This window comes from Serinus canaria, chromosome 1A (assembly GCF_022539315.1).
Source record: "Serinus canaria isolate serCan28SL12 chromosome 1A, serCan2020, whole genome shotgun sequence".
Taxonomy (NCBI): Eukaryota; Metazoa; Chordata; class Aves; order Passeriformes; family Fringillidae; genus Serinus; species Serinus canaria.
The window spans coordinates 22,087,576-22,102,935 of NC_066314.1; the positions used below are offsets into that span (position 1 = coordinate 22,087,576).

Sequence of the window (15,360 nt, forward strand, 5' to 3'; positions counted from 1 at the left end):
GCACCTGACACAGTGCAACTGCTTTTGTTAAATCTTCCAGATTTTCCTGTAGGAGGATGTGTTAAAATCATTTGTATTTTTTCATTGAAGTAAAATCCCCTTCTCTAATCAGTTTGAAATTCTATTTCATTACTTAAGGCTGTAGTGAAAAAGTAATTGTGTAATTCCTGGAATTTTCACAGAAATTCAGTTCTGCTCATATGAGTGCCACTATTGGCTATGCTGCTATCCAGAATAATACCAAAATAATTTTAAAGTTACTCAGCAGGGTTTTAAGGGGATGAGACCCTATTTGGCTGCATTAGTAATTTCCCTGGACTACATTTGTCTTCATTATTATGGCTTTGAATGCCAATGAGTATTTCATCTTTCTTCAAATTAAAAAGTCAAAATTTCCTCTCCAAATTTAAATGGAGAATGTGTGCCTTTATTAGCAATCCAAGTTGAGTAAAGATACCATGGTTCTCTTAACCCCTTAAAGTTGTACCTGCAACAAGCTTTTTAAACAATGTATTTTAAAACAATGAAATGGTAAAATTATTTTTGTTGCATTTTAAATAATTTGAGTCTTAAAATTTTGATGAAAATCTTCCTCTTACTCTCTAAGCCGTGTCCTCAAAGCTGTATGGTATTGTATTTAAAAAGACTCTTGCCAAATATTTAGAAGTTGTACTGGAGTGGCCACACTCCAGTGGTCTCCTTGCTTTTCTCCATCATCCTGCTCTATTGACTTGCTGCAAGATCTGGTCCTGCCTTCTCTGCCTTAAGTGAACAAGTTACAGAATCCTGCTGCTGAGATGAACTCTCTGAAATCAGTGGGACTTTCTGGTAATCCATCTGCATTTCATTTGAGTTGCCAGGCACAAAGATGACGATTTTGGCCTCCCTCCAGCTGGGGATCAGAAATCAGTTGCAAAGATGAAGGTATAGGTGCACAAATACCTGTGTGTCAAAGCTCCAGGATCCATATTTTCCTAGATGGAAACAGAGGTGATGGGAATATTTGTAGCATCTTGCAGGCATGTTGAGAACAGAGCAGCAAGGGAAGGGAAGAGAAGATTGTATGTCTGCCTCAAAAAGTAGAACTGTGAGAAGAGAGGGGGAAGGACACAAGAAGGTTTCAACTTAATTTTCACCAAGGAATACCCAGCTGGTGTTCAAGCACCTGAAGATGACTTCAATGTAAACCACAGTTCTCAGCTGCTTTATTAGTGGTGCTTTATATGGATTAATAGGAGTTCTAAGAAAGAAACTGAAGGGGGTCTCTGCCTTGATGTACTCTCTGGACCTTCCCTAGTGTCTTTCGTGATCCAGCTTTTTTTTCCCCACCTCTGGGAATAGCAGACCCTTTTACAGCCTTAGTTTCCTGATTGCCACTTTGGAAAAAGGTTTATTTTGCTCAGCATGTTTTGCTTTCTAGATGTCTTAATGTGGCACTTAAGTTTCCTCAGACATTGAATTGACTGCTAAATGCTTGATGTGTATGTAATGTCTCCTGAACTGTTTGGGTTTTCTGCAGTCTGAGTGTTTTTCAAGAATAAGTGTATTAATAAAATAAGAGGCCAGGTGGGTAATTTGAAAAGGGGAAGTAATACTGCCACCATAAGTGCTGACTGAGTTTCTTGTGTAAGGGTGGGAAGGGCTGCAGTGCCTCTCTAACTGACTTGGGTCATGGCTAAGGTGGATACTAAGCAAAGGACTTTTTATTGATGAAATCCTCTTCAGTTTTAAGGCTGTAAGGCCATAGCCTAGCCTGAATGCAAGGGGCCTGTTAAAGAAACTTGGAGAAACCTGTAAGGCTAGACGGGAACTTTGAGGCTGAAGCAGGAAAGTGAGAACAGCTCTTGACCTGTTCAGTGCTATCAGTGGCTCCTGATGCTGTAAAGGGATGCAAGGGGCCCTGCTTCTCAGCCTCTGAGCAACAGGCCAGCAGGGCACAAACTCCTGAGCTTCAGCCACACCCTGCTCTGCCTCCCTGGAGGCTGAAAAAGTGAAGAATGGCGAGAGAGAACGTGCTCTACTTGAGATGCTTCTTTGCATTTCTGATAACATTTAAGCCACTTTTAGTTCCTCCTTGCCGCCCCTGTAGTTATCCCTTTCAAGACTACAAAGATCTAAGGCATCCTTCATAGACTCAGGTTAAAACAGATTGCTCAGATATCACTTCCCATGCTTGACTGTCCATCTAGCGGGGTTGGCTCATGTGCTGTCCCAATCTTCTTAGCTGAAAATAATTACTTTTTGGTAAGTTAAAAATGGATGACTGTCCACTTAGGTATCATTTTACATTCTTCCTTGTCCTATGTTCTCCTCTCCAGAACACACAAACCAGTTCCTTTAATCTTGTATTTCAGTTGCTATAATCTCTAAATCTGTAATCACCTGTTGCCTCAGAAAGGTCTGTTCCTTTCCTAGGGGGTTGTCCATAGCATGATATAGTTACAGGCTCATGCAAAGACATGAAGAAAGGCACTCCAGACTGAGGAGGAATCATGACTCCTCTTTGAGCCTGATGGATGGCAGTGGAAGAGAGTGCTGTCCTCTGTGGAACATAGCTTGCAAATGTTTTTTCCTACCAAATGCTACAGCAATATTCTTTAATTATCCTTTTCAGCCTTGAACGTTTACCGTTCTTTTTATCAGTACAGTCTCAAGTTCCCAGGTCTTTGCAGCTCAATCACCCCATTGAAAAACTTGGTGGATTTCTTGATTTATGTCTTAGTTCTCATAGATGCCTCAAAATGACCTAACCCACCACATACATAACTACACCTTGTGTTAAGTTTTGTAGTATATTAGCTAATAAAATGAACATCATCTGTTTATTATCATTTGAAGTATGCAGATATGAAAACTCTGTTTCAGGGTATTAGAATATATAGGGAGAGAGGTAGGGATCAGCACAGAGCACTGTAATAGTCCTTCTACATTGTTTGCAGTATAAAATGCATGGAAATCACTCCATCCTCTGGAAAGTTTCTGATGCCTGCAGGCAGCCAAAGCAGCTGCTTAATTCTCTTTCTCCTGCTGATCTTGTGATCAATGAACAGGAAAAAAACCCCAAACAAAACAAAATCCAAAACAACAAACTACTGAGTTTAAATAATATTTCAGGGTTATTTTAGGTGTCAAAAATTGTATTATCCCAAGTATGGTCTCAGCAGAGAGTATGGTACTGTTCTGTCAGGACTTTCTGCTGTTCAGTCATCTCCCATCCATGCTGCCAATCGGTCCTGTGGCACAGCCTGAGGAGCCTGTGGAGCCTCAGGAGCCTTGTTTCACTGCTGAAACAACCTGGGCTCACAGCTCTCTCTTCAGGGTCTTCCACTGTGACATGTCCTCCCTATCCAAGTTTTCACAGAGAAGGTGTTGAAACCTCCTGTGACAGTGCCTTACTGGTATGCTGAGCACCCTTCCCCACAGACAGCAGATTTTTTGGTGGTCCCAAGATAATAATTTGGTCAGGCCAATGGAGATGGACTGGCCAAATGTGGAGTAAAGGTCCAAATAGCAGATAATGGACTTCATTGTTGATGAACAGACGTTCCTAAAATAATCCACATAAGGCAGTGAAATACCACAACACAGAAGATTTTGTTTCCTTCTTCCTGATTTACACATCCAATAACGAGGGACAGTTCAGAATCTGGTCACCATCTTTCCTGGGAAAATGACTGATGACTGGGAAATTAATTCTTCAAAGTAACTTTGAAAGCCTTGGCCAAACTGTCCCAAGTTTCTAAAAGCTGGCTGTTAGTATGGAAGAAGTTAAGGGATTGCAAACCCTTCCAAATTCCCTGGATTTCAGTGGGAGTACTTACTGCTGGAGCTGGGATTTCAGTGTTTGTAAAATGCATTTAAGAGAATAATAAAAAAGAAAGTATGCAGAATACTAATTAACTGACCATTTAGAAAATCTTGAGTGTGTATGAACTGCAATAGTTAAAACCACCCTGATGATTAAAAACCCTAACATTTATGCAGTTCTCTGACTAATTTCCCCCAGCACATGCAAACAAAATTCAATTGAAGGCTACTACAATTATCAACAAATATCTAACCAACAAATCTCAAAGGCCGTAGTCTTATCACATTAGTTGTGGAAACCTTTTACATAACTTGCATAATTTAAATATTTACAGAATATAAACTTTCTTATCAAAAATAGTTCTTTGCGCAATTAAACAACAGTAATCCTTTCACATGATGCTTTTTAAGCCAGGCATTAAATCACTGCATAAAAATAAACAACCTTTCACAGATGTAAAATAAAATTAGGCCAACATATGGAGAAAGTGTTATCATTAACAGTTTAAATATTTTAGTGGTGTGAGCCAATCCATAAATTATATTGTGCACTGAACTTACTGAGGATGCAACCTAATGAAGAATTCTAGCTGCTGATTCTATAAAGAAAATCTGTTTTTAAAAATCCTTTGCTATATGGCAGATTCCTTTGGGCTAAATCTCACGTGGTTAATTTTGATAATGACGGTGAACCACCAGTGAGATGGTTGAATGTGGCAGGTTATTGCATAGAATTCAATAGTGGGGTGACAACCTGCTGATTCCCAAAATGTGTGCTCAGATACTCAGGAAATGCCTGCAGAGGGTTTTATTTCCTTCAGATATCAAACTGTGGTTTTGTCCCTTTTCAGACCTGTCCCTTCTGTGTTTGAAGGACAACCTGTTAAAAACCCTGAGGTTGCTGTTTGGTACCCCATTCACACTGAACAGTCTGTACGCCTGCCTCTCTCCCCTGGGCACAGCTTGACCCTCCTTTTCCAGGCAGACACTGCTGAGCTCTCTGCACTCCCACACACCCCTCACTTCCCTTTTCCGCACATTTTGCAGAAGGCAGTTTTCTGAACGGCTGCAAAGCAAATGCTTTGTGGTCAACAGCTGAACTTTTTCCCTATCTTTGTGGGTTCTTCTGCAGAAATGAACTATCTAGTGGATCCATCTAGTCCCAGTTTTAAAAGCACAGACATAAGGACTATGTCTACTGTGTTTTACAGAGTCTCTTAACTCTTCAGTCTCTGGCTAATGAGATCTTGAGATTTCTCCACTGTGCCTACCCATCACACGGATCTTCAGGACATTGTGTCTATTAAATACTTGAAAAGTTTAGCATCTGTCTCTGCTCACACGTTCAAATGTGTCATCAGGAGTCCTTTTTGCTGTTGAAGCGGTCCCTGCATGCAGCCTGATGTTTACTCAGCTGTCCTTTCAGTCGAGGCATGCTTGGACTACCCATTGCCGGGCAGTACCTGTTCCCCCCGCGGCTGATCCCTCGGAAATCCCACAGGGTGACAGTGATTGCTGCCCCTGTGGCAGGGCAGCTGTGTGCACCACAGGGGCTGGCTGCTTTGGCCGTGCTTCCCCTACTTCACTTTACTTGCAGGTGTGCACGTCGGTCATGGTCTCGCACCTCCTGCAGCGCACGTAGCAGCACCAGACGAACTTGCACTCGCACCTTTCCACGTGCCGCACGACGTGGGTGTTGTACCCGCGCCCGCAGCACAGCAGGTTACAGCCCTCGGGCCCCTGCGAGGTGCGGTTACATTCTCTGCCCTGAGTCCCAGGGATCCCCAGTTTTTGGTCTTCCACGCAGTAATTGGGTGATTTGTTCACGTACAGCAGGTCCTCTTTCCCAATTGGTATTTTTCTCTGGCTTTTCTCTTTCCTGCGGAGCTTTTTTTTCAGTCTGTCTGATATTTGTATGCTGTTTTCGTACTTCTCCTTTAAAAACCGGCCAATCTTTTCAAAGGATGACATGGTTTTCCAACAAGTTTTCACCGCACAGGAGCCAGACACACCATGACAACGGCAATCCACAGACATCAGCTTTGCTACAGCCTGAAAGCAAAGGGAGAACAACATTTGGATGTGGTCTTTCATTCATCAGGAATGCTGCCTGACATCAGTACCACAGAGGTCTCAAAGTATTTAATATTACAGCTGCCACTGCCATTTCCATAACAGAGCATGTGTTAGGAACCAGGTTTCCAGTCCTGGACTCCCACCACGAGAGGCATGATCTTCAGACATGCTCTTCATTTGAAGTTTGCAATGGCCATAATGTACCAATATTGATCACAACACTGAAAGCTGTGATTTCTGGATGGCTTTTCATTCTGGAGGATCCTAAATACCTGAATGACATGTCCTGTGTTGCTCCTCCCACTGCTGGAATGCAAAAGGCTGTCATGAGCAAAAGGGTCTAGTGGGGAATAGCAGAACGGGAAAGCAAGGGTAGGGCAGGTTATGGCACCCTTCCTATTTTGGAAGACACTGACTGAAAAAGGCACTGAAAAATCACACCTGTACAGATGTAGTACCAGATATCATAATTTTTGGTTTGTTTTACATTTTTATTAACGTACCTTCTGGAGCCATCCTGCAGACTCCTAAGGGCCATTGGTTAGTAGTGTGGAAAGCCCATGTTGCTATCTTCCATTTCACTAACCTTTCCCCCCATATTTACTTCCCACAATCAAAGCAATTGGGAAATTTAACTGTAAGTGTGGATTTTAAATGAACTCATAGTAAGTTTGTCTTGAAACTTCTCATGCATCAAGGCCAATGCATATTGAAATGAATCCTCTTTGAAGGAACTGCTTTTACCAAACAGGAGGGAAAAAAAAGAAATCAACATCCCAACTACATGATGTTTATTGCATTTCATCCTAAGCCTTTGCTTATCCCTCAGCCTCCACATATAGTATATACTACCGGCTGTCAGTCTATGCCTTTATGAAACTGAATTTAAAAAAATAGAAGAAAAATCTAACATCCTCCTCTGGTTGCCCCTGAGAAAGTAGTTTCATTTGTATCAGTTCCTAAGCCTTGACTCTGCAGTGAGATCTGATACCTGAAATGCCGCCAAGCCCCACTGGCCCTCTGCAGGACCAGAAAGAACTCGAGTCCCAGACTCCATACTGGTAGCTCAGGCAGCACAAATGCCATCCTCAAGATTCCAAGACCAGTCAAGGCATACAGCAAATCAAATGAGCTATTTCTGTTCTGTGTGCTAAACTGAGACTTTTCATCATGGTGACTGTGGTCACTGCAGTTTGGGAGGAGTCCAGTCAATGGTTACTCCATTGATTTCACTGGGCATTGAGGCCTCCTGGCACATTCTGCCCCAAAGGTGTTGACTCGGTCTTGAGCTGGCATTTGCACAAAACTCTACACACATTTAAAGAAAACACACAACCAAAGGATTTGCTTGGAGTCACATCTTTGGTGAATAAACAGGAAGGATTTGTAGGTGGAGGTTACTATGGAAGCCAAATATGCAACACATTCACAGAAAACATTAGCAAGAAAGAGCAGGCATATGCCCTGACCTAGAACAGCCATTAGCCTTTGCAAACTAAACCTGGCAAAGAGGTACTCCTGTACAGGAAATACTTCCACATGCTGTGGGCTGCTTTTGCAACTGGAGATTTTTCTGCACTACTGGAAGAAGAATATTGCAATAAGAAAACTCTCAACCATGAGCACACACAGACTCTTTTAGTGGCAAATCAACTGCTAGGTAATACTGGTAGATACTTACCATCTCTTCTACACAGACTGGTTTCTCTTTAATAGACTTGACCTTGCTCATACCTCAAGAATCTGTCAATAGCAAAATCACTGGGTAGTCAGAATATGATTCATTAAGATGTAAAAGTGATTGGGGCAGATGAGACAGAAGACAGATGCTTAAAAATAGAGAAGATTTAATAGCATTTTTCCCATTTTGAATGATAAGTTATTTTTGTCAAGTAACTAGAACTTCAAAGTAGTTTTAAATCATATTGTGCTACTAGATTTGTAAGGTTACAGATGTAATCCTTATTTTTGCTGCAGTATGATAAGGTACTTACTAAGGGTAGAAAGATCCAGAAATTGTCAGAGGAAGCTCTGGACATGCCTGCTAGATGCTAAGGGCCATGTGTGCAAATAGCCCAGCAGATGACACTCACTAGTCTTTCTCTGAGGATGAATTAAACAAAAATAGAGGGAGACAGAGTTTTGAAACAGGAGCAGAAACTGATGTTGAACTCTAAGACTGAAATCAGAATATAAAAATGTGGCATATAGTAGCAGTGTATGAAAGAATGAGCAGATGAATGAAAGAAATACAAATGTGATTCAGTTTAATGCTTACCAGCTGCTAGGATGGGCAAATTTTAAGCCTGGACTCCAATAAACTTTAAGTTGCCAGCACAGAGAGGTGACATTTTGCTTTGCCTGATCACAGAACCTGCTACTGCATCTCAGTCTGTCACATAAACTTCAATGAAAAATCTCCCATAATTGAACATCTGTCAAAATTTAGGGATTAGGCATCTCCTGATGTTGCAAGCAAACCTAAGATTGTACCTATAGAGCCAACGTGGCCTTCAGGTGGGACACAGCTGCAGCACACACCTGGGTCTCAGCAGTGCACAGTGACTGCAGAGGTACTGGGACCATGACCTCCAGACTGACTACACAACCAGTGTTCTGTTTCACTTTTTAGGTTCATATGGTGAATCTCTTCAGTTATTCATGAACTAGTGAGAGGATTCTCCATATGAAACAAAATTCAACGGAGAGCTCCAGAGGAGCACTGTTACAGAAACCCAGTGGATGGATGTGTCATTCTGAGCAAGCTGGGACAGGCTTTCTTAGGTGGGTTATGGAACTGACTGGCAGCTTGTGAGAAATGAGCAGGGTGGTGACTGAGCTGGGTCCACCAGCATTGTGGTGTGCCACAAGCCCATCTGAGCAGTTCCTCCTGCCCCTATTGCCACTCAGCCTTGGTGGTACAACAGGCACAACAAGAGTGCAGGGCTAAGTGATGAACAGGGGTGAACACTGCTCTTTTTTAAAATTAAACCTGAGAGCCAGTGCCATTAATGGAGGGAGCAGCCCAGGGTGGGAATCTGTGGCTAGAACTGACAGATGGGGAAGAAAGCAGAGATTGATTTGCAGCTAAGAGTGTCAATAGAATCACAGTTTGCATACCCTTTATTGCCAGTTAATGCTTAACACATCCAAGCTGAGCTTTCTGTTTGCAGGCACTACTCTCAGCTGTGAGACAAGGACTGCCAGTACTTGTTTTGTCACAGGAACCAATGCCTGTAATCAAATGTCCCAATTTCAGACACTGGTAGAACTAACATGATTATTCCTGAAGACAAGCACATGTCCTACCAGAGGTGCATCACGTAAAAACAGTTCCAAACTTGGTGAGTCTCTTCCCAATCAGTAAAAACAAACTCTCCAAACAAGTCCCACATCAAATCAATTTCCACAAGTGGAAAAATGAGCAGAATCTTTCCAGCAGTGAAATAATACTAATACAATGATAGTGAACCCATAGTGCCTGACTGCCCACATCCTTTTGTAGAAGGAGCAGAAGAGCCCAACTCACATTTGCACACCTGAAAACTGCCGTGCAAAAAGATGGTGAATGTTTATCTTGTAGCAGAATAAGGATCCAATTGAAACCTTCTGAGAATTGGATTAGTGGAAAGCTCAAAAGACACACAGTTTTAAAATTTTTATATGTTGATATGATAACTATGAGATGTGGAAGTATAAAATAACATTTTGTACTGAAATAGGAGAAAAATAAGAGAATTCTGCACATACCAGTTCTCTTACTAACTCCAAACAAACACAGAAGTACTGTCCCAGTTAGACTGCTCTTGCAAGATACCAAACCAGGAACATGGTAGTATTTATTACAAAAGGTCATAAGATATCAAAACATCCTTCTTGTAAGCCCCAAAACATGAAGGCCAACATTTTCCAGCATCTCCTAGTTAAGATTTGAAAATACAAAAATGAAGGGTTATGCTAAACTTCAGATAATATTGCTGCTAGGAATCCCAAGTACCAACCACAAACATTCTTTTTCATTCTGGACAGTGATCAAAATATTTGCTTTATCCTACATTTTGCCATTAAATTCCAAAAGATTTATGCATGGAAGCTGACTATATATATTTCTTCCTTAACTATCTCGCTCTACAAATACGATAAACAACTCTTTGCTCTTTCCTTAAATAAATAATAATTTAATCTTCTGTTCCTCTTATTAACAATTTCCTACTACAAGATACCCATCACCTTTCCTTAGAGATGATTTAGCTGACTGACATCTAATTAAACTAATAGCTTTTAGATCTCAGCTTTTACTTAGGTTTAAAGTTTGCTTCAACTGCTTCAGTTACAAAAAGGGTCTTTGTCACCTGGAATCATGGAATGGTTTCGGTTGGAAGGAATCTGAAAGATTTTCCTGCTTTTCCAACTACATAGCTTAAATGAAATAACACATATTACCTGTAAAAATTACTTCAAATTAAAGTAATTTTCAGTTATACCACCATGGCTCTTATGATGGGTTACTGTGGCTATTCCTTGTCTATGGCAGATAGGAAAGTTGATTACAGTAAAACCCCACTGATGCTGCTTCCAGCTACAGGAAATTTCGGAGTCACAATGGAGTCCATCAATATGTGTAGTCAAAACCAGAGGTTTTCCCTTTCTTTTTTTTCTCCCTTTAGTTAAAGATGTGTCACTGAGCAGAACAGATTTAAAGTGTTTTGGGCCCAGAGAGAGCCATTAAAGATGAAATCTCCAAGGTAAAGCAAAGAAAGTAATTTTAAAGGAAAAATAATACAAATCTGTCATTCCAGATGAAAGCTCCAAGTATTAGATTACAGGCTCATATCTCCCTGTACAGGCTATTGCTGCCCCCATTATCCATCCTCTCCAGAACAGGAAGGAAAATCCAATGTCACACACCCAAAAATACAGTTTTCCTCTGCAACCCTGGGTTGGAAGTTCTTTGGACTGAAAAAAAGCCATCCAAAATCAGTCTCCTTTCACTTCTTTGATGCATGTCCTAGCCAATGAGCTGCTTTGAAGGTGTCATTTCTATCCCATGTTTTTAAAGAAAATATTAACTCTTGATTTCTCCTCTGAAAAAAGTTACCCTTACCCTCTTAGGTGTGGACTGCATACTGCAGATGAGTAATGAGGCCCTGTGTCCAGCTGGCCTTCTCATTCAGAATTAGAGAGAATTATAAATGCAGGTCATGATAATAATAGAATAATCAGTGACAAAATTCATATCATATTATGATGATAACAGGAATATTTCAAGTTTGTTACTGAATTTCAAATATCTAATTAAGAGAAATTTAGTATATAAGCACTGCAGATCTATTACTTATTTTGTGGATTTTATTTTAACATACAGAATAGTTGGTTAAAACCAGGTCTGATTCTGAGTTCCTACACGTTTCTTTGGTGATGTTACCGCTGTTCTTGCCCCCGGCCCCATGAATACCTGCAGCCAAGGCCCCACCTCCCTCGGCTGATGCTATTTTGCCAATGAAGGTGATGGCACACCTGAATGACACCCACCTGCCTGCCAGCCTCGTTGTTGTGCAGGTTCATCGCCACCAGCCCGCTCCCGCTCCTGCCCGTCACGTTCTTGAGAGGCGCGTCCAGGAACTTTCTGCTGAAGGACATCCCGTAGTGGATGTCGTCCGAGCAGCCGCCCCAGTGCCAGCCCTCGCTGGCCGAGCCGCCGTGCCGCAGGGTGACATCGCAGGAGCACTCGGTCATGTTCCCCGCGCTGCAGGAGCGTGTCACCGAGTGCACCAGCCCCGCCGCTGTCACCGCCGAGACGAACGCCGTCTCCTTCGTGCCTGCACAGCGAGGTGTGCAAACGTCACTCCACAACTGCCTTGGCCACCTTCCTGGCACCCACACCCCAAAAGAGAGATCCCCGAACCCCAAACTGACCCCTCACCCCCTAATGGGATCCCCAAACCCCAAACTGGGACCCCAAACTGACCCCAAAGCCCACACAGAGACCTCACACCCCACACGGGCTACAGAAAAGGACTTTACAATCCAGATGATTATTAAAAGGGAACAGCTACGAGTTTAAAGTCATCACAGCTTGGTCTGTAGTCTGTGGACTTGTTCAAAGCAGTGGATGTTCATACCCCAAAAAGACTTCAGGACCTCTTCATATGGCCATGCTATTAATGATGCTGTTTCTTCCTACTGGTAGCATGCAAATTTTGGTAACTTCTTTCTTAATGTAATTAGGAATTTAATTTGCCACGGAATTTTTCAAGCCAAATAATAAATGACGAATCCAACTCCAAATGAACCACATTCCAAACCCCTTACTCTCCACTCTGCTTTTCACTATTCATATTGATTTGAAGAAGAAAAGGTCAGTCTAAATCTCAGAGAAGCTGTCATGATCCCAGGTTACTTTGGTACAGGGCCAAAACTTACCTCATGCAATATTTAGCAAAAATTGATGCTCTCCTAATTCACAAAGGTTGCAAAGAGTCCCAAAAGTCTTAAACGAGGCAGAAATCAGCACAAAGATATTTAGGCCATGTGCTTCTCCTAGAAAAAGCTGGCCATGGGAAAGACAGCAGTATGAAAGGCCTTTACTTGTTAGACTGGCTTCTTAGGCCTGCCTCATGCTCTGAAACTTCTGGCACAATGTGGCAGCCAGCCACATTTAACACAATATTGTGTTCAGTAAAGCATACTCTAAGCAAATTGAATATCATTGAGTGGTCAATAAATGCAGCTGAAATTTTACAGAAATGGGCCAATTTTCACCGTTGTGAAAATTATTCATTTCCAGTCTCCAATGTTTCTGCTCATGGGCAGGAAAATTCCAGTTTGTTTCTCCTGTTTGTATTAGTCTGTGGTGCTGGTACCATCATAAAAGGCTTCCACAGTACACACTAGTGAAGCTGTGTGGGTGAGCAGTGGCACTCATTTATGGGTCTTCAGGAACAGTCCTTCCTGTTGAACAGAAGGACTAACACACATATGGCTCCATACAGTGGGAAAAACTCCCATTTTCTTTTTTTCCCCTTTCCTTTTGGGAATATGCATCACTTTTTATTCCTTACTTTATGTTTTCATGATTAAAACTTTTACACTGCTTTAGTACAAAGTGAAGACTGCAATACTTAAAAGTACATAGTGAAGTACCACAATATTTAAAATCCTATCCATCACACAATCAGTGACCAGGGGGCTAAAAAGTTGCAGGATCCTTGCAACTTGGAGCAAAGCTTTGGTGCGGGACATTTGATACAAAAAACTCATCCTTGTTTCAGTGGAAATTCCAGCAATTTCATAATTAATTTATGCAAAAAAAAGCACATTTGGTTTCACTGTGCTGATCAATATCACATAACTGAGCACATATTACATATTTTAAAGCATTTCACATCATATTTAGTGCCCTGAGCAGACATTTTAACCTGGCAGTGACCTTTCTGAAATGATATGTCATAAGCCCACTTTAGTAACTATGACACAAGGGGATAAACCCAACATAAGCCTAAGAACAACAGTATTTCAATATAGTTCAGTGGATCTACCTACGGGCAGTGTCATCCACGGACGTACTACGCGAAAATTACAAGAAGCAACAACAGCGTTGCAAAGAAGCGCAGGGTTGGTCTGCTCGCTGCATTTCGTGTGCCTGCGGTACCTCCTGGGACGGCAGCGGACACCGCCCGCCCCGGCTCTGCCCGGCTCTGCCGACGGGACGGTCCCCGCCGCCGCCCCGCGGGCTCCGGGCCGCGCAAACCCATTCAGTTTACGCTGCTATAGCATTGGAATGGGAATTGGGGCCCCGGCCCGCGCCCCGCCGTGAGGGCAGCGGCCCCTCCGGGGCGGTCCCTCGGTCACTCACCGCTGCTGAGCTGCTGCCCGAGGGCGGCGGTGCCGCGGCGGGCGGCGGGCGGCGAGCGGCAGTCCCAGCGCTCGTGTCGGAACTGGCTGCGGCACTCCTGGAGGCCCAGGCGCGCTCCCTCCCGGATCGCGGGCATCAGCTCCGGCTTCTGCTCGCACAGGTCCTGCTGCCGGCGGCTCAGCGGAGGGCTGGCGCAGCCCGGCTTCTCGGGCCCGCCGGCGGCGGCGATGCCCAGCCACCTGCGGAGGCAGCCGCCCGTCAGCGCCGGGGCCCCGACGGACACGAGGGGACGGGCTCCGCGCAGCCCTCCCACCCTGAGCCCCGGCTACTCACATCCAGGTGCTGCCGGCGGCGGGGCAGAGGGCGAGCAGCAGCACTGCCCACAGCAGGCACGGTCCGAGGGGAGCCCCGCGCCCCATGGCAGCCGCATCCAGCCCCGCCGCGCTGCCGCCCCTGCCCGCGGCCCGCCCCGGGCAGCAAGGACCGAGCGGGACCGTACCCAGGGGCACCCCCCTACTCGGGTTTGTTCCCCTCCAGGGACAGGGGACAGCTGGCGCGGCGAGCCCGGGCCGTCGGACGGCCCTCCTTCGGTGGCTGGGCTGGCAGGGAGGGCGGCAGGAGGGGACACATCGGGAGCGCTCGGTTCCCGTCAAGGTGAGAAAGTTGGGATTGATGTTCTCCCCGGCTCCTTCCCCGGCTGTGCCTCCCCGCCCGTGCATTGGCCGCCCGGGGGCCGGGGCGGGCCGGGGCGGGCCGGGCGGGGGCGCGGCGGGGGCTCCGCTGCACAAAGCGCGGCCCCGCACGGCCCCGCACTGCTCCGCTGCACAAAGCGCGGCCCCGCACGGCCCCGCACTGCTCCGCTGCACAAAGCACGGCCCCGCACGGCCCCGCACGGATCCGCTGCACAAAGCACGGCCCCGCACGGCCCCGCACTGCTCCGCTGCACAAAGCACGGCCCCGCACGGCCCCGCACGGCCCCGCTGCACAAAGTGCGGCCCCGCACAGCTCCGCACTGCTCCGCTGCACATAGCACGGCTCCGCACGGCCCCGCACGGCTGAGCCCCTGTGGTGCTGCCTCATGGGTTGTGAGGCGCCCAGAGCGGCTGCGAGGGGTGTAGCGAGGTCCGGGCGCGGCAGAGCGGAACTGAGGGCAAAGGAACCCGTAGGTCTGCAGTGATTTAATCCACAGAGAGATGTTAATACATCATAACATTCCCTACACTTTTTATTCCAATTTTCTAATGCTTTAGCAGTGTAAACTGAGTCAGCATCAGTATTCATTAGGACAGCATTTGTTCATTCCTCTTAACTTCAGTGAGACAGTCTTATCAACTGCTGCCTCGATTGCTAGTCCTTAGTTACACATTAAAAGCCAATGAGTCAGCTAGCACCTGATGGAGAGCTGGTGTTGGCACTCTGGACTTTCAAGTCCTCTTTGATCACAATATATTGCTGCTTCCTTCTGTGTAAGCAAAACACCTGCACTAAAAATAATCTGGATAAAATGACAGATCTGTAAAACTTTGATTTGACACAGCTGTAAATTAGTGAAATAGCTCTTGTGGACTGACAATAGCTCCAAGTGAAGAACACAATAAATCATCTCAATGACAAATGAACAT

General features: G+C 44.7%; 1 protein-coding gene across 1 annotated transcript; it reads right to left on the reverse strand.

The window, feature by feature from the left end:
- Positions 1 to 2,800: 2,800 nt before the first annotated feature.
- Positions 2,801 to 14,157, reverse strand: WNT16 (Wnt family member 16). The gene is made up of 4 exons (XM_030237806.2): positions 14,072 to 14,157; positions 13,739 to 13,977; positions 11,416 to 11,702; positions 2,801 to 5,859 (listed from the first exon to the last, which is right to left on the reverse strand). Exons 1-4 carry the CDS (start codon positions 14,155 to 14,157, stop codon positions 5,395 to 5,397), a joined length of 1,077 nt encoding a protein of 358 aa, XP_030093666.2. The 3' UTR covers positions 2,801 to 5,394.
- Positions 14,158 to 15,360: the final 1,203 nt, after the last annotated feature.

What these genes read in the sequence shown, in the direction of transcription:
- WNT16 (XM_030237806.2), bottom strand. Translation starts at nt 14,157, where the DNA reads ATGGGGCGCGGGGCTCCCCTCGGACCGTGCCTGCTGTGGGCAGTGCTG. An exon ending in GCCGCCGGCAGCACCTGGAT is followed by an intron (nt 13,978 to 14,071) that starts GTGAGTAGCCGG and finishes CTGCCTCCGCAG; the next exon opens with GTGGCTGGGCATCGCCGCCG. An exon ending in ACAACGAGGCTGGCAGGCAG is followed by an intron (nt 5,860 to 11,415) that starts GTGGGTGTCATT and finishes CTTTGCTTTCAG; the next exon opens with GCTGTAGCAAAGCTGATGTC.